At 42.9% G+C, this 27,054-nt stretch overlaps 1 protein-coding gene and 1 long non-coding RNA gene across 6 annotated transcripts; one reads left to right on the top strand and one right to left on the bottom strand.

Moving 5' to 3' along the window:
• Nucleotides 1-62: 62 nt before the first annotated feature.
• On the bottom strand, nucleotides 63-26,647 carry stk32a (serine/threonine kinase 32A). 4 transcript variants are annotated; one of them, XM_052046877.1, is made up of 13 exons: nucleotides 26,512-26,647; nucleotides 24,222-24,597; nucleotides 18,749-18,804; nucleotides 17,697-17,848; nucleotides 12,547-12,720; nucleotides 8,419-8,456; nucleotides 7,803-7,892; nucleotides 7,076-7,179; nucleotides 6,018-6,134; nucleotides 5,025-5,150; nucleotides 4,291-4,419; nucleotides 993-1,057; nucleotides 63-706 (listed from the first exon to the last, which is right to left on the bottom strand). In XM_052046877.1, exons 2-13 carry the CDS (start codon nucleotides 24,271-24,273, stop codon nucleotides 589-591), a joined length of 1,221 nt encoding a protein of 406 aa, XP_051902837.1. In that variant the 5' UTR covers nucleotides 24,274-24,597; nucleotides 26,512-26,647; the 3' UTR covers nucleotides 63-588. The 4 variants fall into 4 exon arrangements, with proteins under 4 accessions (XP_051902837.1, XP_051902839.1, XP_051902836.1 ...); XM_052046879.1 differs by lacking the exons at nucleotides 24,222-24,597; nucleotides 26,512-26,647 and adding an exon at nucleotides 23,135-23,246; XM_052046876.1 differs by lacking the exons at nucleotides 24,222-24,597; nucleotides 26,512-26,647 and adding an exon at nucleotides 19,058-20,573.
• Nucleotides 24,570-26,104, top strand: LOC127588240 (uncharacterized). 2 transcript variants are annotated; one of them, XR_007959018.1, is made up of 3 exons: nucleotides 24,570-24,674; nucleotides 25,071-25,299; nucleotides 25,616-26,104. It is a non-coding gene; the product is annotated as an uncharacterized LOC127588240 (long non-coding RNA). The 2 variants fall into 2 exon arrangements; XR_007959016.1 differs by having other exon boundaries at nucleotides 25,071-26,104.
• Nucleotides 26,648-27,054: the final 407 nt, after the last annotated feature.

Genomic DNA, 27,054 nt, shown 5'->3' with positions numbered 1-27,054 from the left:
CCGGCGGAAGATAAAACTGTTCTTTCCCGGGGAATCACCGAACATTCTGCTTGCCCTTCATCCTTGTGCTTTGTCATGCCTCTTTTTTCCTTGTCAAGCTGCTGCGGTGCCTCATTATTTACACAGTGAGTGCATGTGCCTTAACACAACTGCGGTTGAAAAGCCAAAGTGTTTTAAAATGACCGGTAAGAACAACCTGCGCTACATTTAACAAGGTTGCATATTAAAAAAAAAGAATCCTATTCTTGCGATCAAATTTAAAAATGGCGTGTGTGTAAGCGCAAAAACTGAACATTTACACATTTGACTAGTCATGTCGCTTACCTTACATACACTCAAAGATCTTCAAGGTCAGGAAAAGAAAAAAAAAACAAAACCAATCCTGCCGCAATCTCCGTAAAGAGTCAATTTTCTCACCCGGTACTCGTCAAGTCTTTGCAATGTTAGTTGAGGCAACGTAGCGGCCCGCTTACATCAGCGTGCTTGCGCTTGCGGGGACGCTATCAAGTTGATGCCGATCTACTAGCGACGGTGAGAGATAAGAGGGATAAGGTGGCTGCATGGGGGGAGAACTCCAGTCCTGTTGCCTTATCCTGATAAAAACGAGACAGGTTCCACATTGTTGTTCTGACCGTCCTCGATTGCTTTGTTTTTGTCACTTTTGGACAGTTCAGTTGAGTCCGAATCCACTGCTGCTTTCTTGGACCTTGTTCAAACAAACATTGTGTGAAACGTTCATAAATTCAACAGACATGATAGTGCAAGTAGCAGAAGCTGATAAAGTCATAACAACAAGACCACATCGATTTGATAGACTACCTCGAGGATGAGTAACAGGTTTGGTTTGATTTGTTGCCTTTAAACCAACAATTGGACCAGGAAGATTTTTTTCACTTTTGTGAAAAGGAATTTTTTTTTTTTTTTTTGCTACGCCAATTACCTATAATTTTTTTTCTGTAAATGAACATTCAATTATGCAGGGGACGCCTTACTTTTCTCTGTTGAAGATGATAAAGTCTCTCTGGACGTTATCCAACCGTTGCTGCAACTGACCGTTCTGAAAAAAAAAAAAAGATAAATATATTCATTAGTAATGGGCGCATTTGAGTCATCAACGCATTTCTCGTAATTATTAGCTACTTTTTAGTTCACAACTGGGAAAGCACGGTCATAGATGACCACAGCACAATCCAGTGGTGATGTATATTGTAGCTAGCTCAAGGCTCTGTTTCTGCCATCCTGTTTCCACAAACTGCCATGCTGATTCATAACCGTAAAATGCATTGTTGATTCAGTTTTCTGTCTAAAGATGTTAACGCAAAAAATTAAAAACAAATATACGGTATATGAATCCCCCAGAATGATTCACTAACAATACCACTGGCATGGAAAGCAGAGCATTGGAAATACATTGTGCATCCATCCATCCATCCATTTTCTACCATGCCACGATTTGGCCTCCTTACTCAATCTATGATCGATTAATTAATTGATTAAGAGGTGCATGGATATCCTTTGTCTCTGGAGTGCGCTTCGACCTGGACGCCCCCTTGAGAAAATGATTGAATCCTGAGCTGCGGGGTGTCATTATGGACGGAGAAGTGCCTGACTGACCTGCTCATTGCTGTCAGTCAGAACCAAGCAGACAAGCAGAGAGGCCTTGGGCAGGTACCGTCACAGTTGGAAAATGATCAGAGCCAGTGGAAAATAAAAGGGGGAAAAAAATCAAAGGAGGGCGGAGGAGTACTTTCACTTGTTTCTTTCAAGCAAGAACATTCAGGTTCCGGTTTAAGTATCCGGGGGGCTTGGAAGCAGATGAATTTGCACTATTGTTAACCAGATGCCAGCATCGCTATCGCCAACTGGCCCAAAAAAAAAAGATCTAAATGTTTAACTGCATTGCTCAAGCTAAAAAGTCATCCATCATTGGTGGGGGTTAAAAAAATATATATATACAGTATATATATGGATTCATGGTTATTGTAGCTCTGCACGATACCCTCGCTGCCAGAATTTATTTTCCTTGCTCCGGTTTGATTTTTTTTTTTTTTACTTCCACTCTTCTCTACTTGAGTCTTCTATTGCCACTCAATCCATGTGATGACTGCTCTGCCATCAGCAAGTAACAACGCCGCACCCATTTAATCACTGTAAAGACTGGCTCGAACATTGGGGAGCGCTGCGCTGGAAAAGAGCCTCCCGGGGATATTTCTCAATGTCCTTGACTGGGTTTGATGTGCCAACGTGAGCGCTGACTAAACTATGAATACGGCTTCAAATATTGCTGTATCCATCCATTCATCCATTTTCTAATCCGCTTATCTTCACGCGGGTTGCGGGCATGTTGGAGTCTATCCGAAAATCCGTCATTGGGCAGTAGGCGGGGGACACCCTGAATTGGTTGCGAGCCAATCGCAGGGCACATATTGACGAACAACCAGTCGCGCTCACAAACACACATCGGGACAATTTAGAGTGTTCCAAGAAATTGCCATGCCTGTTTTTGGAATGTGGGAGCAAACCGGAGTACCCGGAGAAAACCCACATAGACACAGGGATAATATACACTTCAAATTCCGCACAGGAAGCCCGAAGCTGGAATCGAACCCTGCACCCCTGCTCTGTGAGGCCCACGTGCTAACCAGTCGACCATCCGTGCCGCCCAGCTTCAAATAATTGTCTGTAAGTTCTATTTTCTCATTTCACGCTTCAGACGACGGGAATATGTGTGAGTGCGGCAAATGAGTCCAAATGTCTGCGATATCTCAAAGAGTTTCAATCGAGTTAATGAGGGGCTACATTTTGAGGTTGGTATGAGGTGGGCAGGCGGAGATAAAAGCGCGGTAAGAGGTGGAGGGGAGGGAGTGGGGCGGTGGATGAAAAAGAGGTCACGTACGGTGAAGGGGAGTGACAGTGACATGTAGACAGCATTGCGGAAAAAGTCTCGGCGCAAGAGTGGAGAGAGGATATATAAATATGCAAAAAGAATACAGAGATGTTCCCGGGGCACAGAGAAGGGAGCAAGTGGAGAGGTGCCTGAGACCAGCACAAATTCTTCATTCAATATTGATCTGTTACGCTCCAGTTATCACGCTCAATGTCTATTCTTTACACACACACACACACACAAACTCCTCACTTCGCGTGGCTTCACTTTTTTTTTCTAGCTTTCTAACTTACATGCATCCATCACAAGCGGCCCCGCAGCGCAAGTTAAAAGCATTGTAAGGTTGCATTTCCAATTCAACATGTTTGAGGTCAACATATGGGTCAAATTGCTGCCGGATATCTGTGCGCTCGGTGCTCGTCGTTCATTGTTTTACAGGAGAGTTTGCCACGTATGTGCATACATGAAATCATTTTTGCGACTTTCGGATTTTACCTTTTTTTTCCCTTTGCCTTTTGGTGGCAAGTCATGTTGTACCTTTTCAGGTTAGACTTTACTTATTAAAATATTACATACAATTAAAACTCATTCAGTAGCACCCAATTCTAGACCAAGTCTGAAAAGACGTTTAAAAACGTCTTTGGGAGTGAATGAGTTAATATTAACTTTGTTCAGCTGCCACAGCATGAATTCGTGGTCTTGTGCATATATTTTCATTTTCTTATTGGAGATGAAAGACTTATCCCACATCTTCACTTTTGTGAGTTAAATGTAGCAATAACGCAGGGAAGCTCAGTGAATGCACTTCACTTTTCACTTCACATATTGCGCTTGATTTTGAACTAAATAAGACTTTGTCTGCGAACTGAAACTACACTCAGCATGTTGCAGAAGAACTATCTTTTTTCTCTACATGCTTTTCAGCACTTAAGCTGCTGACATGGGAGACCAAAAAAAAATAAAAAATCAATGTGGTCATATACAGGAACAGTGGCTAACGCACCATGAATCAACACACCGCATTAGATGAAACCTTAAATCACTCACGTTGCCACTTTCATTTCCTTCGCTCGGTGTGTAGAAGTGCGAGTGCACCAGCCACTTCGCACTTGACTGGCCGATCAAATTAACCTTTCTGTTCTCGCCTCTGTTTTGTATAAATACCCAAAGGAGGACAACTGATTTATGTGCGTGAAGGAAAATTGAAATGGAACGTGCACGAGGACCACGTAATCTCCCTTGCAAAGTCAGGCAGCGGGCAGGCCCGCCCAATTGTTGTGATGGTGAGGGGAGTCCTTAAACGTGTCGTTGACATTCTTCTTTTGCAAGGCACTCACCATGAAGTGTGCACGCTTAGGGATGACCCACGTGACTATTTGCTTGTTCGTATTATTTGGTGTTACCTGAGGTGACCCATCAGAGCCGTGGTCCCTGGTCTTTCTCGCCAGCCTTTTTTTCTTTTTGTGAAGAGGTTTGGACTCCAGGATCATCTCCTCCAGCTCAAATGTCGGATCACAGTTTAGTCGCCGTTTCTGCAAAAAGTCGCATCATAAGGAAAGATGAGCATGATCGAGTGACGCCATGTCAAATGAAAGAAACTTAAATGTTAAATCATGTTGTGATGATGAACAATTTCCCTCCCATCTACACTTTTTTTGCTGTTAAAATCTACTTGCATTGGGACTGAGTAAGGCAGGTCGTGCTCGCGTTGTGTGTAAATTGGCACCATTGCTGCCACCTACAGTATTGCAGTGGGACAGCAACGTCTGGCACAGTATTTTGCAATTAGCTAGTAATTGATTTATACTCTGTGTTAATGTATCATCACATTGTGAGACCATCATCAAAGTAGTGTGTGCAGACAGAGCAACCAGTACATGGTCCCCATTAAATCTTCACTTGCCTCTGAAAAGAAAATAGTGTTGTCGAGATCACAGGATTTATGGTTGTATTTTATGTTCCCTTTAGCCACCGACTACAAACGTGATTTATGTAGCAATGGCATACGGAAGAAAGTGTCATATCTCTAATGTGCAACAAAAGACTGTCAGGACAGAATCCGAAATGCTTTGTCATGCCCAGATTGGGCATTTTGTGTTCAAGTAGCATGCCATGTCAGTTGAATTGTTATGCTCACATTGGGAATAAAGCCCGGAGGGATCTGTTTGCTGAGCACGGTGTCCCAGCTGACGTTTGACATGTAGTCCAGATCCTGCAGCTCTGCCAAACAGGAAATGCGCTTGTGGACGTCTATGCACAGCAACTGAAGGGGGGGAAGAAATTTTCAATTTAGATTTCTTTTAAATAATAAAATGCCGAGAAACGCACGGTACCACTGACACATGAGCGGTCTGAGAATGGGGATTTAGCTGCAAGATAGTGCAGCGAGGGAGGGTGGATGGTAGAGGAAATTTTAGGGTAGAGGTTGATAACAAGTGACAGTGAGAGTGGCCAAAGAAGAGTCAAAGACAACACCTTCCATATAGAACCGAGACAGGGTTTGGTGACAGGTCGTGAAGTGTGAAGGATAATGATAAAATATTTTGCGCCCCTTCACGTTGTCTTTACTTCAGCCTCACGCACGCGCACACACTTCCACTTTCTCACACACTCCTGTACATAGCCGGAATGCCGATGAGGTGCGTGAAGTCGGCGCACGGAGAAATGCGAAACTTAGACTGCAGCGGACGGCTGCCAAGATTATAAGCCCGTATACGCACACGGCCAAGTGGAACAGCTGATGAGCACTTGCGAGGAATGGACTCCAGGCTCTTCATTGTTGGGACTTTGTGCGCAAGTGATCACTTCATGGTGTAGCTACGATTACGCCCTGTGGAGACTCTACGGTACGCAGCGCACGACTCGAAGGCCGGAATTAAAAGGGAATGAAAGGCGCCGCTTTAATTGGCCAGTATGGAAGTCAGCTGTGGTTATCCCCACAGCGGTGCAGCCCTCCCTCTATCTGATCCCCCCTCATCTACCAACGCTGTGTGCAGAGTAACGTCGTTACTGAAAACGGAGAACCGTACAGCTGAATTTGTGAATAATGAACCACGATTAAGTGGGTGACTAGTGAAGAGAACTAAAATCATTCTAGGTGAGGAGACGTGAGGCAGATATTTTAGTCTACCTTTCTGAGAAGTGACTTCATCTCTGAGGACCACGCTGATGGGAAGCTGAGGTGGACCTTGTGGAAGGTGTGAAGGATTTCATTGGTCGGGGTGCTGGACCTCATCACGTACGGCCTCTGAAAGCCGGCGAGGAGACGGGAGACAATCTTACAAATGCTTGTGTTTAACTGTCCGCAGGAGTTTCTTTGACAAAGTGGGTGTCTTAAAAGCAATCGGTTCCTTTCTGGTTTTTTTTTTATTTTCGCCTCATGCTTTCCCTCCAGTTCTGTTCATTTTCTGCTTCCGTGAGGACAAATGAGACTGCATAAAGGAACCAACCGACTGTTTTCCAAACACAAAGAAAGAGGTGGCTTTTTAATTACATTTTTTCTGCGTTTCCTCTTCCACACCCCTCTAATGTTCCCGCAACGGATTTTCCTTTCTTGTCCAAGAACCCAATCTTTTTTTCAAATATGTCCGACAAACAAATGCAGTTATTTGGATGAGTAGATGTTTCTTGTGACTGCACGTAGTAAGTGTTCGGACTGAAAAAAAATCAATGGGAAACGAATTTAAAATTGAGTTTGACTCAGTTGGCAAATGGCAACGTTCTCACACGCCTTGAAACGTTTAGCAATTAACGTCAAACCATTGCCCCGCCCTTTATCACCCACGAGGAAAACTCAGTGCGTTTATTCGGAACCCGCAGCCTGGAAGATTGAGTAAAAAGATTCCGCGCCATGCTTATTTCCATGACATTTTTAATTTGAGTCCTGCAGATGAGCCCAGCAATCTAAACCCCATTTGAGGAAATCAATTTCAATTACATGGCTCTCAAAAATCATCTTGAATATATTTCCATACGCTTCCACGGCCATCTGTCTCACGGCGTGACTAAAATCTTCAAGCGTATTCACCAGTAAGGTCAGCCTAAATGTAAAATTCAATTACAGCTTTATCCGCTTCTCTTTTATGAGAACTGGCGACTGGCCTGGCTCACTCCCAAGGTCTTCCATATTTATTGATTCGTGGGATAATAACCGGTGCAGGGCCAAGCCCATAATGGTTTGTTTGTTACCTGCCCTCTGAGCAACTCGTACGCCGTGATGCCCAATGACCACCAATCCACCGAGAAGGAGTAACCGGGATGGGAGCCTTCAAAGATCTGAAATAGCTCCGGGGCTGCAATGATAAAAAAATGATATGAAATATTGAGTATTCAGAGAAAGCAGGCGCTTTGGTGGCATTCGCTTCCAGTTCAAGACATGTGGAACAAGCAACTTTACTTCAATCCATTGACACAAACAGTTATACCACATCAATGGCGTTGCCCATCAAATGGTAAGTTAGCAGACGGGCATCGGTAGAACATGCTTGTGTTGAAATGCACAATGTTTAATTCTTTTTTGTTGTTGTTTTCTTTTAGGTGTCGGTTTTGTAATTTTTTTATCCGGGAGTGTCCCCTTATATGGAGGACTGAGTGAGCAAGACTATTTTTTTTTCTTCTCACAAGTGATATTGTATGTGAGTGAAAAAAAGCACAGGAGATAGATTGTAAAATGTGTACAAATATGTTGAAGTCAGTTTTGATGCATTTAAATGCGTTCAACCCTTTCGCGCACCCCGTAACCCGATAACCTGATAAACTGTCCACTGTGGTGACCGCTGTGCCTGAAAGGGTTAAAATGGGGTTAAAACTACTTTTTTAAAAAAAATATATATATCCAGTATATTTACTGGCCTCTCTATGGGTGGTCTGGAACATATCCCCAGGGTTCAACCGTACTCATGTATTATTTTCTTACCCATGTATGGTTTGGTCCCTGCAATGGATGTTGCCTTGAGGTCATCTTTCACAATGGCTGCAATGTTGAAGTCAGTTAGATGGACGTGACCTGTTGAACCAAGAGATTTTATGTACTGGTAGTTGTTGTCAGTCCAGAACCTGGGACCAACCTGTATGTCTGAACCGTGTTTTATCAGATTATCTCGTGTAGCGTACGAGGATTACCACAACAACTGTCGTGAGGTTTGATCCTCTGGGGTATTTATTCCATTTTAATATTCTCTCTCTTCCCTGCTAATGCTCATGCCCATTACTAATAAGAACTACGGTGCATAAAACCTACTATATATGGATATATTTATATAATTGAAGGAATTTGCTAATGGTCCCAGTATGGATTTGTGCACTTTGTCGGATAATATGGGAACTTTGAGTGCCTCTGTCCGTCATACTGTATCATGTTAAATCACTCAAACGGTGATTAACAAATATTTGAGCTCACCGTTGACAAAGAGATGACAAATTTGCGCATTGCCACAAAAACAATATAGACATCTATCGATCCCTAAATGAATTGTCGTGAGACCAGGCATATTTGTACCGCTATGATGGATAGATGACATGATTTGGCTCACCGTGTTCATCCAGGAGTATGTTGTCAGGCTTGATGTCTCTGAAGTGAGAAACACAACATAAGGATTAGATTGTGAGTTTTTTCCCCTTATATGATTGCCTAAAAACATGCCAAGATGGAATTTGCATCTCATTTCTGTCCACATTTTCTAATGTATAAAATGCCACATTGTTATTTGAGGACATTCAAAGATTTTATTTGCAAAACAAGACCAGAATGACAACATTTATAGTCAGTATCTTGAGATGATAATATACTGTATATGTTATATTTTAATAAACAAGTTATTTGGGTACCTTTTGTGGAAAGTAGGGAGTTGGAAAGGAAGGGCTCACAATCCAAAGCATACCACATCAGGTTTCAAACATGGTGGAAGTAATTATTGATGGAATGGTATGTTATGTGGAACAAACAAGATTGCTTGTGGCTCTTTGCTCACATTCGGACAAGCCTCGCTCTTGCGGATGGGTCTGGAACATATCCCCGAATGAAATGGGGTTTGTTACAATAAAGGGGTAAACGACGCCCAGATGACTGAATGCATTCACGTGAGCTTGCGACTGTGTTTTTATGTGCAGAGATGCTGACATTGACATGCTCATGTGAGTGTTAAAGATCACTTTTTTAGAAGCTACTTCATTGTGTTTCCCCTCATTACAGTCAGCTCCCCTCCAGGAAGTTGGTGGTATTTAGCATATCAAAGGCCACGCCGATTCGGGCTTTGTGCTTGTGGCCCTGTGGGTGTGCTTGTGTCCCTGTGGCTGACGTTGGGAGCGCGGTGCTGATCTCACGGATGCCCTGGCAGATCAAGTGCTGCGTGTGCACAGGTGGGAGGGTGAGAAAGGTCGTTCATGTAAGCCTTAATTAGCTGACATTTGCCTCAGAGGCTGGCGGGATGGAAGTGACAAAGAGAGACGGAGACTCTGACTCAGAGTGGATGTGGGGAGGAAAATGAAGCCCTTTTTCCGTTGTTGAAGGAGGCCAGGGTGACATTGTCAAGGAGTGACCCCAAACATGGCATGATTAAAAAACAACAACCGCGAATTAGATTTGAAGCTATAAGGAAGTCATTGTTATTGATTAGACTTATGGCACATGGGTGTTCATTATCACATCACCCAAATTCAATATGAAACGATCAAATCCCAATGTCGGATGAGCATTCAAGTAATTACTGACCGCTGGTTGACAATCGCTGCTTCATCTGAGCTGTTCCAAAACTTTTGCTTAAAAATGTCATCAATGAAGGAGTGAATGAATGAATGAATGAATGAAGGAATACCGCATATTAAATCATGTTACGCGTTTCTATGTCAAAACAAAGCCAGCAAGTGTAAATGGTCATGTTGGCGCAGGGAGGCATTCTATTTGATCGATTGGTAAAATACAAAGGATCAATTGGAGGTTAAAACGTGTCTTTGAGTAAAGTGCAAAGACGTGCGCGGTTTACTTGGCGCGCAAGCTGATCCGAGCATCTTTTCTCTCACTTGACTGCCCCTACAAGCTATTAGCAGGATCTGATGGCCTCATTACAGCCTGCCATCAAGAGGCAGGGGGGTAACTGAAACCTGTACCTGGTCATAAGATCCTGAGCTGATACTGGAGCTGGTCTACGCACCTGAGAACCGAGCATGGGAAAGTGCGTGGGTCACACACAAGCGTAGAACGTCATAAGAAGTGAGAGGAAGCATCCAATCGCAAAAGAATTCTAATGAGCCATCAATCATGAAGGCGTGGCAAAAACAGTTTTTGAAACTTCCAATCAAGCTGACTACGTTGTGACTCATACTGCCCCCGTTTCTTCTTTTGGTTAAAGGTAAACAAGCCCTAATTCATTCTGAGTGTATGTACGACTGGGAGATATTCATTCCTTATTCATTAACGAGAGCTGAGTGCAGCTGCTGGACGATGTCCGGGTTGATAAGTTTGGAGATTTTGGAGAACACTAACGGGGTACAAAAAATAAAACTAAGGCCAAAATGCACATCTCAGTTACGTAAGATGTCAGTCCTACGAGTAACTCGGAGCGATCCTCAATCCGAAGCCTTGTTCGTTATTCATGTCATCTGCCTGTTGATGCGACAGACAAGACAGTTTTCGGCAATTAACGACGTCTGGTAAACATTCTTTGACCTGTCGCACAAAGCAATGCGTTTAAATTTTCATCACACCAATGATAAACTAGGTGCCAGTTGTACAGCTTGACATGCAAAATGTATTATCTCATCCGCCACGGAGAACAATACAAATTTTACTCTCGCAAAGCAAAGAAATGCGAACTAGCGTTCTTAAATCTTCCAAAGCCTCACTTTCTGTGATATCTTTAACGGGCAACAAAACACAACACTTAGATCCAGCTCAGCGTGTACAATGACTTCCTGAAAATCTCTCGGCCTTTGTTATTCAGGTACACTGTAGATTTTTTAAAATCAATGAAATCACCAAAGATGGGCCCCAAAAAACATTCTAGCATTCATTCTAGCAAGTGCTACCAAGTCAGAGTGGTCACATCTGTGCGTAATTCTTCACTCAATTTCCATAGAAATGAGATGAGCGTCTCATCTCATCGAAAACTAATGAATGCAGATTGAAATGACGTTGATTCTATCAGCTGGCCAGTCCGTCCTCTGCGGCATGAAAATAGAAAAGATCACTTCAATATATAGTTACATTTAAATCTCACTCAATGGGCTGAATGAATTTGCAACTTAATACTCCCTTGGGTTTTTATTTTTCTTCCCTCTCTGGCTGGTGAGCACGGATGAGGTCGTGCAATCTTGCGACTCATTAGCCGACGTCCCTGATTTCTGTTCTCCGTGACTGTATTAGTCATCATGATGGAAAGACAGGATTTTTTTTGCTTCTTCCCGAGTAGCGAACGTTACTTCTCGTACACCGGAACAATTTTGCGTGTTTGATTGAGGCTTTCCAGACTAAAAATATAATATGCTTGCTCACAGGATGGCGAGGATCTTTGTGTGCTCACACTGAGGTTTTGTGGAGCACGAAATGTCAGGGAGGATGCCGCCGGAGGTGAGCCACCTTGTGTGGTTGGGAAGTCATTTCAGGTTAATGTAACATTTGGTTAAAGTAACCCGGAAAATTTAGGCTGACCGTAAAAGGAAATAATGTCATAAAATGTACAATTAATTACTCGGTCAAAGCGGGACAGCGTCGCCTATTAGCCTATACACCTGTACCTTATTTGAACTCATTCACTCCCAAAGACGTTTCTGAACGTCTTTTCAGATTTGGTCCAAAATTGGCTGGTACTGAATGACTTAAGAGATCAATTCAACGACAGCAAATGTGTTTTGTTTTTTTTTTGAGAGAGAGAGGGGTGGGGGAGTTTGGTTGCCAGTAGGCAGATTAAATAACTTAAAAAAAAGCGGATTAATCGTCCTGAGAGTAGTCTCACTTAGTTGAGGATTTTGAGGACTTTTTATTCCCCCCGGTAGCGTTGGCCGGCGGCTCGCCCTGCTTAAAAAGCACTTAACCTGCAGTTTACAAATTAAATAAGCCTTTATCTTACACATTTTATAGCAGCCGCAGTCTGCAGCCTGGGGATAACGGTCGTTTCCGGTGGGACCTTTGCGTCAAGCTCTTTCTGCACATTGACTTAGCGGTCTTTTTACGACTAAATGAAATAGAAGTGGAGAGCCAAGGGGGAAATGCAGTGGAACCTGTAAGGTCAAACACTTTGCATTATGTCATGCTGGTCAACGTCTGATTATCACAAAATGATGAATACATTTTCCTCAGATATATTAACGATGTAAAACGTCAATTTTTAAATTTTTATTTATGTATGGTATTGCGAAACCAGAACCATGGCACTGCTTTCCTATGTCACACTAAGTTCCATTTAATGCAATCATTTATTTTATCCCCCTTCTTTACTATCATTGCAAATGTCATTGAAGTATCTCATCTGTTTAAAATAGTTTTCTTGTTTACATTTGTGTGCTTCTAAAGACACGTTTTGGCTGGTTCGACATGACACCAGCGTATCTTAGCATGTTGGCAAAAAAGGGTCAGAACACAAATGGAAGACCATTCCAATGTCATATGAAGAAATCATTCTCGTTTTCAAATTGAAAGCGGGGAGAAAAGGAGGAACCATTCAAACCTGTGTATAATGTGCTTGGAGCGCAGGTACCCCAGGGCCAAAGCCAATTCGCAGATGTACAGCTTGACGGTGCTCTCGGAAAAATGGACGTTCTGCTGCAGATGATAGCGCAGGTCTCCTCCGAGGAGCAAATCCACCACCATAAACATGTCCTCTTCATCCTGGAAGGAATACCTGCAGCGTAGTGGAAGATGGGGCACGAGTGAGCATGAGTGAGCAGTGATGCTATACATTCACACAATACACAAAACATGCACACCCAATTTCTCCTGGATGGGAAATTCAATCTTCGCTTCATTGTATTTGCAGGATTGTGTTCCTCAATTACTCTTATTTGTGCAGAAGGCAATGTCGGGGTAATAATGCGACATGTTGTTATCCATCACTGGCGGAGCACTAAGCAGAGAGGCAGGAAGTCCAAATCAGCATTCAGCTCACTGCTTTGTTGTTGCAATGCTTGTCATTCAAGCTTCTCACTGAGACCAAACTGCTCTTTCCCTTCTAAAAGATAAACTAGAAACATTCTGCCTCATTCAGACATAACCGCACACTTAGACTGCCAAGTCATGTTTTTGTTTTTGAATTCTTTTCTCACACCCTGGGATCTAAAGGTGATTCGGCTGCACGGGCGGCGGTTTATTGAGCTGACTCTAAATTGTTTTGTTAGGGCTCAGATAATGCTGAGATCACTTCACATCTGATTGGCTTCCCAGGGCAGAAAGAATATCCGCCAAGGTTGGAAAGAGGATACGTACGACGCCTTTGCACTTTTCAGCATTAGAATTAGAGTGACGTTATGATTTCCGACCGGGAGAATATTCATTTGCGACGATCGAAGTAGGAATTTTTAGCCACATAAAAAATGTTGATGAGGATGTTGTGAATGGCAGACAAATGAAAAAAATGCATACAGCATTTCATTATGCGTCACTCATGTGCGGATAAATTCAAGAATGCAAAATTCCAAACTTTATATGCGAGGCACCGAGCAAAACTGCTGAGGTTGTAGTCAGCATTGTGAGCCTACACATGATCTTCCACCACATTAATCATTCTGATTAGCTTAATTATCCCTCTCCATCTCCCTCTTTCCACTTCTGCTTTTCACAGACACTCATGAGTGGAGTATAAACACCTTTTGTTAGTCAAGGTGAGCCAGAGCTGTCACATACCTTTTGCGGGCACATTTGCTTGCTTGATTGGCACAGTGACACTCTCCCTTAAGCAGCTATTCAATTGTGTCAAATATAAAATGAGGTACTTTCCCCCTTTATTACTTCCGCTATCAAATCGAAGCGACACGGTGAATCATCAGTTCTGGTTTGGAATCTTGGCTCAAGCTAGCTGTGCGGAGATTGGACGTTTGTGTGTGGGGTTTCTTCACTTACTTCAACTTCCTGCCCCCCAAAAAACATGCATGTTGTGTGAAGAGTGGTCCAAGTGAAGACGCAACTCTCTAAGGGACTGAACGTGAGTGTGAATGGTTGTCCAATGAGGTCAATTGGTATAGAGGCTGGATAAACGGACTCCTTAAAAGTCCTTGCGGCTTCCATTATGTGTTGTTTTTTTTTTTTTGGTTGCTTTTTTTTTCAAACTGTCCTTACATTCAGACAACGGTAAAACCCACCGTTTCATACCACACTACTTAGGCGAATAGCGCAGATGGTAAAAATAATGGGGTGGACAAAAGGAAGGACAAATACTTGATGTTCTTGAACATCTATTAGCAGCTTGTTGCTTTTTTGTTCAGAGCAACTGTCAAAATGGGGACAAGTACTTCTGGATGTCTTCCCGGTACTGAGGCAGCTTTGGTAACATTTTCTTCCTCTAGCTGTCCTTGTTTTTCTGTCTGTCTCGTTGTGCCTCTCCTCTCACATGTGTTTGAATGTGACCGCTTTGTGGCCTCCAGGCAGCCAATCCTGCGGGAGCGCATCCTGCATGGAGCTTTTAGTGAAGCATCGGCACCTCAGGCCACTCTGATAATGGAAGTCTTGCAGCAGCTCACAGGATAATGCCCCTACAAGGGACTCCTTTCCTCCCTTTCAAATGCAATTGAAATTCTGCACATCTCCTGACAGTTTATCACAACATTACTGTCAATGCAAAGGGAATTCATTCATACTACAGAGCATCACTGGAACTTGGATGATTCAGCAATCAAAGCAATCTTGGAAATCCAAATTCATTTTCAAGGGGGAAAAAAAGTCATCAAAAGAGATCCTTCGTAGTTTTACTATAACACTTGTAAAACTTTTTTTTTTTTCAATTACACGGTATACAGTCCAGTTCATCTTATAGATGTCCTTGTCTTGGTATGGTTAGATCCAAGTGCTGCATTTGACACAGTTGATCATAATATATGCACTAAAACAATGGGTTGGACTTGTGTTAAATTAGTTCTAATCTTACTTGCAAGAGATACTTTGTCTCAATTAGTAGTCATGAGTCTGTGTGAACAAAGGTCATAGGGGTGCCACAAGTGTCCGTTCTTGGACCACTTCTGTTTTAATATCTTGTACATGAAATGTGCGATACAAATACACTTGCCTTGCCTTGTCATAACATATACAATGGATACTTGTACAGTCGAGATCCATCCGGGTTTTTGCGGTCATGGCAATATGTGAAGGGTAGATGATAATACCGTACTTCCTTGCCTATTTCGTAATTAATATTTGATTTCCAGGCATAGATGCTAAGCATGGACTGAAGTATACTCAAGTTTCAGGCCCACCAGAGCATGTCAAGAGACATTCCCAATCGGAGTGTGTTAGTCCAACTTTCAGAAATTCAATTCAGACTGAGATGATCCTAAATCATTCAAAAGTTGGACTTGATTTCCTGGTGTATCATCGACTGATGGATATATCAAACATACACACACGCACACTCACACTTCTGAACAACCAATGTCCTTTGCTGATGGGAGACAGCTGGCTTGCTACTCAAAACAACATGTTGGCTCCATGCTGTCATTCTGCCCTATCTCCTAGCACCTCCCGTTGATCGATGGCTACCAGCAGTCTCACCTCATGCCAGAGCTCACGTCCACAGAGGCATGCAGAAGTGCAAGAAAAAAAAGGGTTACTTTAGCGATTCTAGCGACGATAATTGGCAAGGTTTAAAAAGCTTTTGGGGATCAGCATAGGTGTTGACGTGACCACAGTTTAGATCGATGTATTAAAATCCCATGCTTACATATGATATAGTCCCTGTAAAATTTGCAATGCTTTTTTTCATGCATTACATAATGTCTATTCCTGGAGGAAATGCTTTTGTCATGCGGCGTTGCTTTTATAAGAAGTCGCTGTTGGTACTTTTTGAGGGATGGAAAAATGAATAGAGGATGACAAAGCGGGTTCGTCCGTGAAGCATAGTTGTAAGAGACTTGCTGGTACAAAGCAGGGTCCCCCTGAAGCAATTTAAGCTGTTACTTTTCATTGTACAGTTGAGTCTTGTGGCATTTTATTTGACCGAGCAATAAGAAGAAACATTTGTTTAACGCACAAAGGCCAGAAAATGATCCCAGTTCACTGAAATGCAAAAAAAAAAAACAAAAAAACAAATGACTGGAAGGGCAACAATGTGCCTGCCACAATAAGAGTTGCCTAGTCACTTTGGAAGAGAGTACAATGCAAATGCACACCAAGTGTTCGTAATTATCTTTTGAGAGTAGCCAAAGTGAACTTTGGTAAGAAATGAGTAGCGGTGGATACAGTTGTGCAGTAAATGCACATTACACACAGTTTAGCCTAAAACAGGAACAACCATTTCACTTTGTAGTCCAACAATAAACCAAACAGGGCTGATTGATGGAGGAGGGGACGGCGGGGGTAGAATAAAGGATTATCTTTCATATTCACAGTCCATTAAAGGACAGAAAAGCTATTTTCTCAACCATAGCTGAGTTGGTCCGGTTCATTTCCTTGCAAGTAATCTCTTTAACCTTGAACGCTTAACTCAGGACAAACGTATGCCAGCTCGACACAACCGACAGAGTGGGCGCGCAGGCAAGCCGCTGACCCAAGCACATCTCCGGAGGAAACTACCCCTCCCAGGGGGGAAGTTTCCACTGCCAAAAGCATTCGCTTCCAGACTCGCCCCCCCCTCCATTCTATGTCCGGCGCAGCATGCCAGAAAGCATGCGCTGTCCTTGTTTGTCTGAGAAGTCAGTACATTGCCCGCGTCTGGAGCCTCCTCCATGCTCAGCTGTCCTTTCCTATATCACATCGTCTTTTATTGCCTTCCCTCTGCCCTGTCTTGTTCATGGCTGTGAGATGCCCCCCCCCCACCCTCCACTTTATCTCGAGGCAGTCTTTCTGCCAGACGAGTGCAGTGTTTGTGAACACTATGGAGTAATATAAAGGCTACCTACGTTAGTTCCTAGGGATCCAATCCAAAACAGCAATAAATAAAAACAAAAGCGTGACCATTTGATACAAACAAACTGAAAGGGATTGAGGAGATGATTCATTTTTATTCAGCCATGATAGTTTTTCTCTCCCGATTCTCTGGAGCGCTGGGCGGCAGAGAAGGTGCTTATCAAAAATAAATGAAGCCTTTCAGACAGAAACTTAACACGCCACACATGTGAAGCACCTCCAAGATGTGATCCTTGGTGCACAATACTATTCCAAATTACGACGATCAAGTTGTTTCAAAGTCACCGATGACTTATCTTGACGATTCGCAATCTGAAGGCTGAGGCCGTGTCCTTAAATTCCCCAAACGCAGTGAGGCAAACGGGGAGCAAAAAGTTCAACACCCGAGATGAGCGAGCAAACTACATTTTTCCTTTTAGCTACTTGAAAGGGACGAACGATGCGCACGATTGTGGATGCTGCGTGTTCATGACTCACAGCGCCGGGGACTCGACGGCCTTTTTAATCGGTCATTTTCTCTTTTGTGTGTATTTCATTGCACTGATGGATCGTGTCGCTGCGGCTTTGGGAAGCATTTTATTGCTTGTTGTGGTTCTGAGGGAAGGCAGTCAAAGTGGAAATCAACGACGGAGTACTTCGGTGCTTTTCCTCCAATATATATTTCTGTGGACGTATTGTAATCGCCCGTTCATCCATATGAAACCTAATAGTCGGATTCAAGGCCCCTTAAAAGGCGACTACCAAAAGCAGGGAAATGGGTGGCTTTACCAGATGTTGACGAGGAAAGGATGCTCCAGGTTCTGCATGATCTGAAGCTCTTTCAGGACATTCCTCACTTCGTTCCGCTCCACGCATTTCAACTTGTTCATGTACTTCATGGCGTACATTTTCTTCGTGTCCTTCTTCTGCACGATGCAAACCTGAGAAGAGCGCAACTCTTTCAGTGCAAAATACTTTCAATCATTCCCATTGTTGTCGTTATCTCCGATAATTTAAAACGGGATACTTGAGCTTCAACGGGATTGATCAATCTGAACCGTTACCTTGACAAAGCAAAGTGAACCGTATTGACGAAACAGTAGATTTGCGATATTGTTCTTCATCACACCTTCTTCATGATGTCAAACTAAATTCAAGGGGAACCTGGACCTGGATTGGATAGCCTTTAAAGAAATGACACATCGGGCTGCCTACCGTCTTTTGACTATAGCTGCTGCACTGAGACGTGCGTCGATGCTACAAGCGTCAATAAGCTAGTGATTACTGCTATCTGTTATCTAAGAGAGTCTTTTGTGGAGCAGCTGGCGCAGTTAATCAGCCAGACCCTGATCACATCACTCCCCCCATTGAGCAGCTTTGCATTTACCGTGATTAGACTGCTTATCTGCCGACAGACAGAATGTTGATGCTGTGTACAGTTGGCCTCCATGCGCATTGTTATAAGTCATCGCACATGCTGGAGAAAGCTGATGGGAATAATTACAATACTGGTCCTATCGGGGCGACCGTCTCAACGAAACGAGGTGCTTTCTCGACTGACCTCCACACTGAAATGTCCTTGAAGTCTTAATACCCATTCGAACAGAATTTACAGGAAATTTTAAGTGATCTGGTCATTCAGCACACGCATATTTGTTTTTTTTCTTTGGCTTTTGGCTGTTTTTTGTGTTGTTAAGTCTTGTTTGTTTTGTCGCAATCCCATAGCCCATTCCTTCACTTGTTGACAGCGGTGAAGTTCTTATTACACTTGCATGCCGATTAAGAATGCTAAAATGTAATTTTGCTGTCAATAAAACATGTAAAAAAAAAATTAGGCTCACCTTTCCAAAGCTTCCTTTTCCTATGGCTCTGAGGATCTGGAAATGGTCAAAATTGACTGTGAAAAGAAAAAAAAAAAAACGGAATGGAGTTAATTTAATGAAATGTGTTTTGTAACATGTTTTTTTTTTAAACTGACCAGTGATGTTTTTCTTTTTTTAAATAAAAGCTACACACGCGCATATGCAGCACTCTCATCCATTAACCGGCAAGCACTGCCATTTGAAACAGGATGGGCTGTTTGTTTCCGGTTGCCATGACAACAAAGGGAATGAGATTTTCCCCTACGTGCGCTTCCTCTGCGGACTGACCAGCTGCTGGACACTTGACATCTTCATCCGACCATTCACTACAGCGATGTGAACACACCCATCTACAACTTCTTCTGCATGACACACAGTTCATATTTTCATCTTTTCATCTGTTACCCAGATAACACTTGCACCTCTTGTCTCGATCTGTGTCAACTTACTTCGATAGGAACCACAAGAGGCCTGATTTACAATTCAGATTGACGAGCGCACCCGCACGTCATTCGGTTCACGTCCAACAGAGACGCACACCGTGTATAAACATGATCGTTTCCCCGCTGAGCTACTCGGGGAGTCTTTGCTCGATAGCTTCTGCCCAGACACAGCCGAGTTAATGCTTGCAAGCGGAAGTCCGGACCGACTGTCGTATTCTTCCGACGGATGGTTTAATATGGAATGTTAAATGATGGAAACATGACTAACAGAGCGTGTAATTACGGCAATCCAAGTGGAAGCGTAATTGACACGTTGACAGCCCTACATCGAGTGAGGAAATCACCAAAATGAGGAGCTCATTTGCTTGTCGGTTTGAGTTTGACTGACACATGAGAAAATCATTCTTAAAATGAGGAAATCTCACAGATTCGGACTATCTGCAAAAGGCTGCTTTTACTTCCGACGCATCGACATTATTTTGTTCCCTTCTTTGTGCGACTATAACCCCCGCTGTCATTTTCCATCATTCACCCTAAGCTCAAAAGATTGGAGTCATCGTCGGAAAAAGGGTGTGTATCTGTGCGCCAGTCGAGCTGGCAAGACACACAACACAAAATTGGCAGATACTGTATGTTGCACTTGAGGATGATATTCTTTTTTTTTTGTTGGTATTCATATGGGAGAATTTTGAGACAATGCAATCTTTTCAATCATAATTATAATCTACAATACTCTTAGACCACTGGTGTCCAAAATACAGCCTGAGGGCCATTTGCGGCCCACCATCCATTTTTCAGTGGACTGACTTGACAAAAAAATAATAATAATTTGACTTGGCCAGCAAGGCTAATTAAAAAAAGGTGAAGGTGGGCAGACTGAAGAGGGAGATTGTACTGTAGAACGTCTTTCTCTCCACCCGAAGACACAAATAAAAACACCATGAATCAAAACACTGTAGTGACTAAAGATAAATCTATTTTAATGGCAAACATCGTTTCATCCACTTTGTGCTCTCTGGCTGATTTATCGTGACATCACATTCTCAAGTAACTGAAAATGGTCACCTTATGAGAGTATTTTGTTTTTGTTTTTATTTTTTTTGGTCCTGAATGTGCAAATGTGATTCGGCTGCTGATAAGGGCAGAGTTGGATCCATTCTGTGAGAAATAAGGTCTGCTGGCCACTCCAAAAATTTGGAAACATCAACTTTTTGCCTTCACACCTTTAACAGAAAGCTGATGAAATAAACTCGAGAATACCAACAACATATTCAGTAATTGCTTTCTCCACTGAATTTCGCGCGTTTTAAAACAACAAATTGTGGCCCTTTCATTCTTCTGTATGCGGCTCTCAAACGAAAATGTTCGACACCCCTGACTTAAACCATTAGCTATCCCCGCCCTCAAAAAAAAAAATTAAAAATAAAATTGGACTACATTTTTGCAGAAAAAAAATGGAACACAATTGTTGTTTTTTTTCTATTTGAACCCCATAAACTACTTTTTGAGCCACGGGCAAACAACAGCTCTCGCACATTTGTTACTCCGACCGTTGCAGCAGAGCCCGCGGGCCTATGTGGCAAAGCAAGGCGAATAAAGCACCATCAGCAGTAAACAGACGTTTTAAGCACTGTCGCTTAGTTACCCGAGCTAGAAAAATAGGTGTAGCGCATAGGGGATACACATATCATCCTCAAAGGAGACCAACGACATGTCCTGGCAGGGTTCACCGTCACGCACACGCCTCTGTTTGGATCAATTAACGTTAGCTGCGCAACACACCGTCTGATATTGGCAGGAAAACTTTACTCTGAAATGTATCCGTCACACAAAGATGTGATCAGAAAAAGACGATTGCTCCATTTTGGATGGAAGTAGAAAGTTTTACTTGAATTTGGGGCAGTTTGTAGCATCAAACCTTGTTTTAAGGATACATGTGAACCTTTGAAGTTGGAAAACATTTCTGGAGGAAAGTACGCCTGTAACCAAATCAAACTTGACGGACTGGTGTAAAGCATGATCACGTGAAATTCCAACACTCGGCGTAACTGAAGAAACCCGAGTTCAGTGAACTTTTGAGGATGAATTATGGACTTGGTATTCATTTATTCTTTTTTTCTTCAACACCCGGGCTATGAATGGTTGCAAATGAGCTCTAACAATGTCCCAAAATGAAGCACTTTGATAAGTTTTACAGTAATTGCCTCTTTTTTTCCCAACTTGTGAATTAATCAAGGTGAAGAAAGGAGACGTGTGAGCCTCATTGAGGACGTGCCTCATCTTCAAAATGAATCTTTGTCATTAACGTGAAGTGCGTGATTGTTTTTTTTTCTTTCCTATTTGTTGTTGTTGCTCGGTGTTAACCACACACTCATCGGTGATCGAAAATATTGAACAGGTTTTACATTACCAATCGTTGGCCTCTAGCATTCTCCGTGCAGATCGAGGGAATAGAAATGACTCATGCAAACCTCGAGCGACATAATAACCGGGTCAAGGTCAATCTTAAAGAGACGTGTGACAATTTTTTATTTCATCTGAAGGCAGGTGAAAAGCTCTAAATTGACTTTCGAGAAATATAGGAATATAGTCGCGAGGCAGTGGGGGTAAAAGACCCTCTCAAATGTTGAACAATTAACCCTTTCAGGGATGCCTGTTACGCCAGTGGACAGCTTATCATGTTATCAGGTTACAGGGTGCATGAAAGGGTGAAAAAAAAAAACAGTCAAGTAACCCCCTTCTGCTGACCTCATAAGGACAGCCCTGCCTGCTTCTGACGTGAGCGCAGGGGATTATAGTACTTCCTTTCCAGTGTGAGGGGCTTTTCATCAAATTCAAAATGACGCGTCTGCCTTGAGTGCGCCCTCCTTGGAAGTGCCCCTCGCTGCGTGAAATCATAAGGAGGGTGTATTAACCTCAAAAAGTGCGCCGTAAAGATTGGGGCGCGAGTGACGTTTATGCCGAATGACAAGGCGGATGACTAAGCAGAAGTGAGGTTTGCCGTGATGAATGAATTCTTTCTTTGATAAAGGTTGCTTGGAGTGAAAAGGAGATGCTTTCATGAGTGGGTGCGATGCAGTAATTTAACCAAGTGTGTGTGTGTGTGTGTGTGTGTGTGTGTGTGTGTGTGTGTGTGTACGCGTGTGTTTTCACAGAATGTGTGTGGCCTGTTGAACTTGAGAGGGATGTGACAGGAGAAAAAAAAAGATATTACAGCTGCAGATATACCAAAGAGCTTCTCTGTCGTAAATAAGGGAAAGGTCAAATCTATCATTTGGAAATCCATTTCTGATTAAATCAACATTTCGGATGCACTTAAATGATCGTACTCGGGGTGCTGTTACACACTTGGATCAATAAATTCAAATTGGGGCATCTTCACACAGAAACACATTTATACTATTTGCAAACGCGAAGTGTGCTGACGTTCGTGAACAAATAGCGTTTTTTTTGTCTAGTGGCAATTCTGGATTGGGAAGCAATTGGGGCTGTGCCCCACCACGTGTTTTTGTTTTTCTTTTTTTTTTTAACACAGAGAAACAGTTTAATCGTGCAATGAATACATTAAATTGTCTCATCATTCTTATAGTGCTGTTTTTTGGGGAATACTTAGCTTAGTTTCTGTGTGTGTGTGTTCCTTTTTCCGACTGTTGTCTGGGCAAGGCTCTGTTTCTGTTCCGTTGTCACAAAATTTCAAACTTCAATTTTCCCTGGAGGATGTAACAGTGACCTCAGTTCTCTGCAGTCATCGACCATTTTGATTTTTTTTTCCTTTTTATATTCATATCCTGTGTCAGGTCATCAAGCAATGAGCGGTGAGTGATAATGAGACCAATGAGGCCAGACTTGCTCAGGACACTAATCACGGTCGATGAGTCATAAAACTTCGAGGAAATACCAAAGCTTTCACTGAGTCCATCACCAAGGCCAAAAAAATCCAAGCCAGCTGAAGTCCAAAGTCAAAGAACCGTTGATGTCATTCTTCTGTGTGAGAAGCATCGCCCACTGTGAGTTCTAGCACATCTACATGGAGAAAAATATGGACGATATCGAGATGAGCATGATGACCAAGCTGCGAGGTTCCTTCCGGGGAGTGCGGAAAAGCGTAGCAGACAAGGCTGCAAAAGTGTGGATTACTTCAAAGGGCAAAACCTCCACTTTGTAGTTCTGCATTTGAAATACGCGCATATCTTTTATGACACCAGTCTTGGGATGTCACATGACCAGGAGTTGGGATTCAAATACCGATCTGTCAGTATGTGAGTCCATTTTAATTCATATACCGGATATAATGTTTTTTGATGACTCAAATATGATCTGAATTGCCATTGCAAGAACAAAAATGATCAGAATGAATCAGAAAGTAATAGTTTTATCATAATACTTTAGTTTGGACAGTTGGGGCACACGCTGGATGGGTTGTCAGTAAATCTCAGGGCAAATATAAATAAACTGACATTGGCACTCACTCGCATCTACAGGCAATTCGAAGTCTTCAATTAACCGAACATGCATGATTCTTGAATGTGGAAAGAAGCTAAAGCCGTGAGAAAAAACATGCAAGCAAAGGTGAGAATATGCAAATGCCCCGATTGTGAAGCAGATGAGCTAACTATTTTTCCACCGTGCTGCCTCCTTGAAATATTCATATGAAAACTGTTGCTCGTCTTCACTCTCCGTGTATGAATAAGCCATGCGGTGCAGCACTGAGGCCATATGGTTTCTTAAAAAAAGAAAAAATATATTTTTTACCGTAATGTGTGAAATTAAATCATCACCGGTTGTACCCAAATTGAACCAGATTTTTGTTGTTGTTGTTTTTGAATACATTTCAGCATTAACCACCATTTTGGTCCGGGTGCAGAAAGTCTTTAATTATTATTATTATTACTTTTTTTTAATGTTTAAGATGGAAAATCTTCTACATGAAAGTCCAATTCAGTTCACTCTTTGATTATCAACTAGGGAATCACACAAGTAGACGACGAGCTTCAAAAGTTGACACTCACCATCGTCGGTGTCACCCATGACGGGACACTTGCTGGACTGTCCAAGCCCCATGGTGACTCCTCAGTCAGTCTCCGCTCTGGCTCCCGTCGCTCAACTCCGCATCCAAAAGCGGGATGCACTCATAGCCTGGTCAGCACGACTCCCCACCCTCATACACGGTCTACACTTCTCAATCTTAGCACACTCGCATGCAACATTGCATCTTTATGGGAAGCGGGGAGCAGTATACTCTCGGTCTTCAGAGTCGTATAAACACATTCACCCCCCCCCTTCGAGAATTGCTGTCCAGTCTTCAATGATGTCTGGAGGGGTGCAGGTGCAGGGCTCGCAGGCCTGGGAGGAGAGTGGTTGATGACTCTCTGGTGACTGTCAAACCTGTGCAGGGAGGAAGCCAAACATGACACTGTCAGTGCATGAGGAGGAGGAGCCATCGGCTGCGCACAAGTGGCAGAGTAAGTGAAGCAAAAAGCCGTCAAGAATAAGAGCGTCGTGCAAAAAAAAAAAAACTATCTCAGAATTGAGGAGTAGTTCAATTATGACACCGTTGAAGCAAACTTGTCTCACAAGTGTTAATTCGGAGGAGTACTGGTGTTTTTCTCTTACACAGCCTGCCTAACTGGTTGGTGAAAAATGTGAGTGCTCAAGGTGCAGTCTACCTCTAATTACCTAACCAAGGTCTAACTTTAAGATGACAATAAAACTTTTTTTTTTTGCATTTACATGGCCGTTTTGTGCGTGTACCCTTTTGCACCTGCGTATGACTCTTACATCGAAAGGGAAAATGTTGATGAAAGAAAGAATCCAAACTGTCCAGCCATACATGTAATTATATCGCGTATGTTGTTCAGGGCCAAGGAGCGAGCTGCAATGCCGTCCAACCTGGGGCGAAAGGCACACTACACCCTGGATTTGTCTCCAATCAATCAATCATTCAGACAGACAACCCATTCATTCATTCACATTGAATGGGAAGCGGACCCACACTGCTTGAAGGGATGTCAAATGAGTAAACCGCCATAGAGGATAAGGCACTTACAAATGTCAGCAAACAGATTCTCAGAATATTTGTCGATGCACGTATGACTTTCTCTCTCTCTCTCACACTTGAACTATCCCTGACACACAGACAGACATGTAAACATCACGCACAAATTTAACCCACATGACATAAATGTCTTATGAAGCCCGCCCCAAAAAGTCCTAATTAGAATTGATAATATTTATGTTATTTCTAATGGGGTGATTTGAAGTCAGAAAATAATCAAAAGTCGAACTGGACCTGGGATGGATTGTGTGTTTGTTGTGAATAGCACTGTTGAAGAAAGAACTAAGAGCTGATGAAACAATGTACTTTTCATGAAAAAAAAAAGGATTTGTGTAACTCTGTTTCCAGACGTGCGGCGTGAAAAGAGGAGTCTACTGTCAGAATGACTTCAAAAATGACCCCCTTCTATTCCGCTGTCATTCTTCAACACATCACTCATCGAGGAGGCTCTTGTTCAGTACTTCAATCAGGGTAACGCACCAGGGGTACATCTCATTTTTTGTAGAGTGTGTGTCGTGATTATAATTGGAGTTTAACTTTAGACATGCGCAAGTACACAGTTATACTTTTTTTTTTTTTGGAAGCACAATGGTTTATCAAATTCACATGACTTAGTTCATTCGGGAACATACATGACCCTCTGCGGGACCTGGCACTTACTAATAAGCACTAAGCACAAAATAAGCACTAAGCACATTGCAAACTGAGTGAGAAAACCAAACTTCTATTGTGCAGCCCTATTTCTGACAGTGAAGTGAAATGCATGCAATTTGTCAGGCGTCGGTTGATCTCACTGCACACACATCCATAATGTATAATAAATGAACATATCGTTCAGCACTGAGCACCAGAGCCATCATTTTTGTCATGTGACGGAGGATTCATATTCTAGCTGGGTTGGTGTTCTATGGTGTCCTCTAACAGCAGTTTATAGAAGGAAAGGCAAGAATAAAGTGACATGCAGGGACATACGTCGTGGTTGTGTGTGTGTGTGTGTGTGTGTGTGTGTGTGTGTGGGGGGGGGGGGTTTACCGGTAATTTTTTTTTTTTACTGCAATGTCACTCACAGGCTGCGTGACAGATGTGACAATATTCTCCCCAAAACTAGTGCGCGGAGCCGCATTGCCGAGTTCCCCGCAAAGGACACCCTTGCACGGATGATGATGACCAAGGGTGAGGCATGCACTGAATAGAAAGTCACCCCCCCCCCCCTACGCGGGACAAGTGCAAAACATGTACTGTACCTCTCTGCTCATGGATCTTCAGAACATCATCCGCTCGTCTTGCAAGTAAGCAACAGTGCTGCTCTGACAGCCTCACTTGTCCCACGCGTGCACACTCTACCCGCGACGAGACGTGAAATGCAAAGATGATGAAAAAAAAATTATGAAATCACAAAAAGGTTGAGCTGTCCGGAGGACGTCTGCTCTGCTTGTTGCAAAAAAAAGGAGTGACTGACCTCCATACTGCCGCCTGTGTGGTGTGTGCTTATCGCCACTGTGGCCACGCGTCTCGGGCGGCGCGCACACGCGCGCCTGCTCATCACCGTGGAGCTGTGACGCCGGCTGACGAGCAGATGTTACTCATGCAACCTCGGAGAATGGGCTGCAGAATGGCTCGTCACCCTCAGATGGACTGATTTTTGCAACCAGACACATTGAACATCTTTGGACATTCCTGTCCAAAGCACCTCACCCTCCTACCCAAATGTAGAAAAAAATAATTTTGAGTCCAAAAGTTAAATTACTTGAGTATCAGGATCAAAAAAATAATAATACCTGGAACTC

Source organism: Hippocampus zosterae, chromosome 16 (assembly GCF_025434085.1).
Source record: "Hippocampus zosterae strain Florida chromosome 16, ASM2543408v3, whole genome shotgun sequence".
In the NCBI taxonomy this organism is placed as follows: domain Eukaryota; kingdom Metazoa; phylum Chordata; class Actinopteri; order Syngnathiformes; family Syngnathidae; genus Hippocampus; species Hippocampus zosterae.
The sequence above is the reverse complement of the archived record's forward strand: the minus strand, read 5'-3'. Positions and strand labels throughout refer to the sequence as shown.

Coding starts and splice junctions, on each gene's coding strand:
- stk32a (XM_052046876.1), bottom strand. CDS start 19,151: ATGAACTGTGTGTCATGCAGAAGAAGTTGTAGATGGGTGTGTTCACAT. Junction 7,893..8,418: donor CATACTCCTGGATGAACACG/GTGAGCCAAATC, acceptor TTGGTTCAACAG/GTCACGTCCATCTAACTGAC. Junction 6,135..7,075: donor ACGAGTTGCTCAGAGGGCAG/GTAACAAACAAA, acceptor GCCGGCTTTCAG/AGGCCGTACGTGATGAGGTC.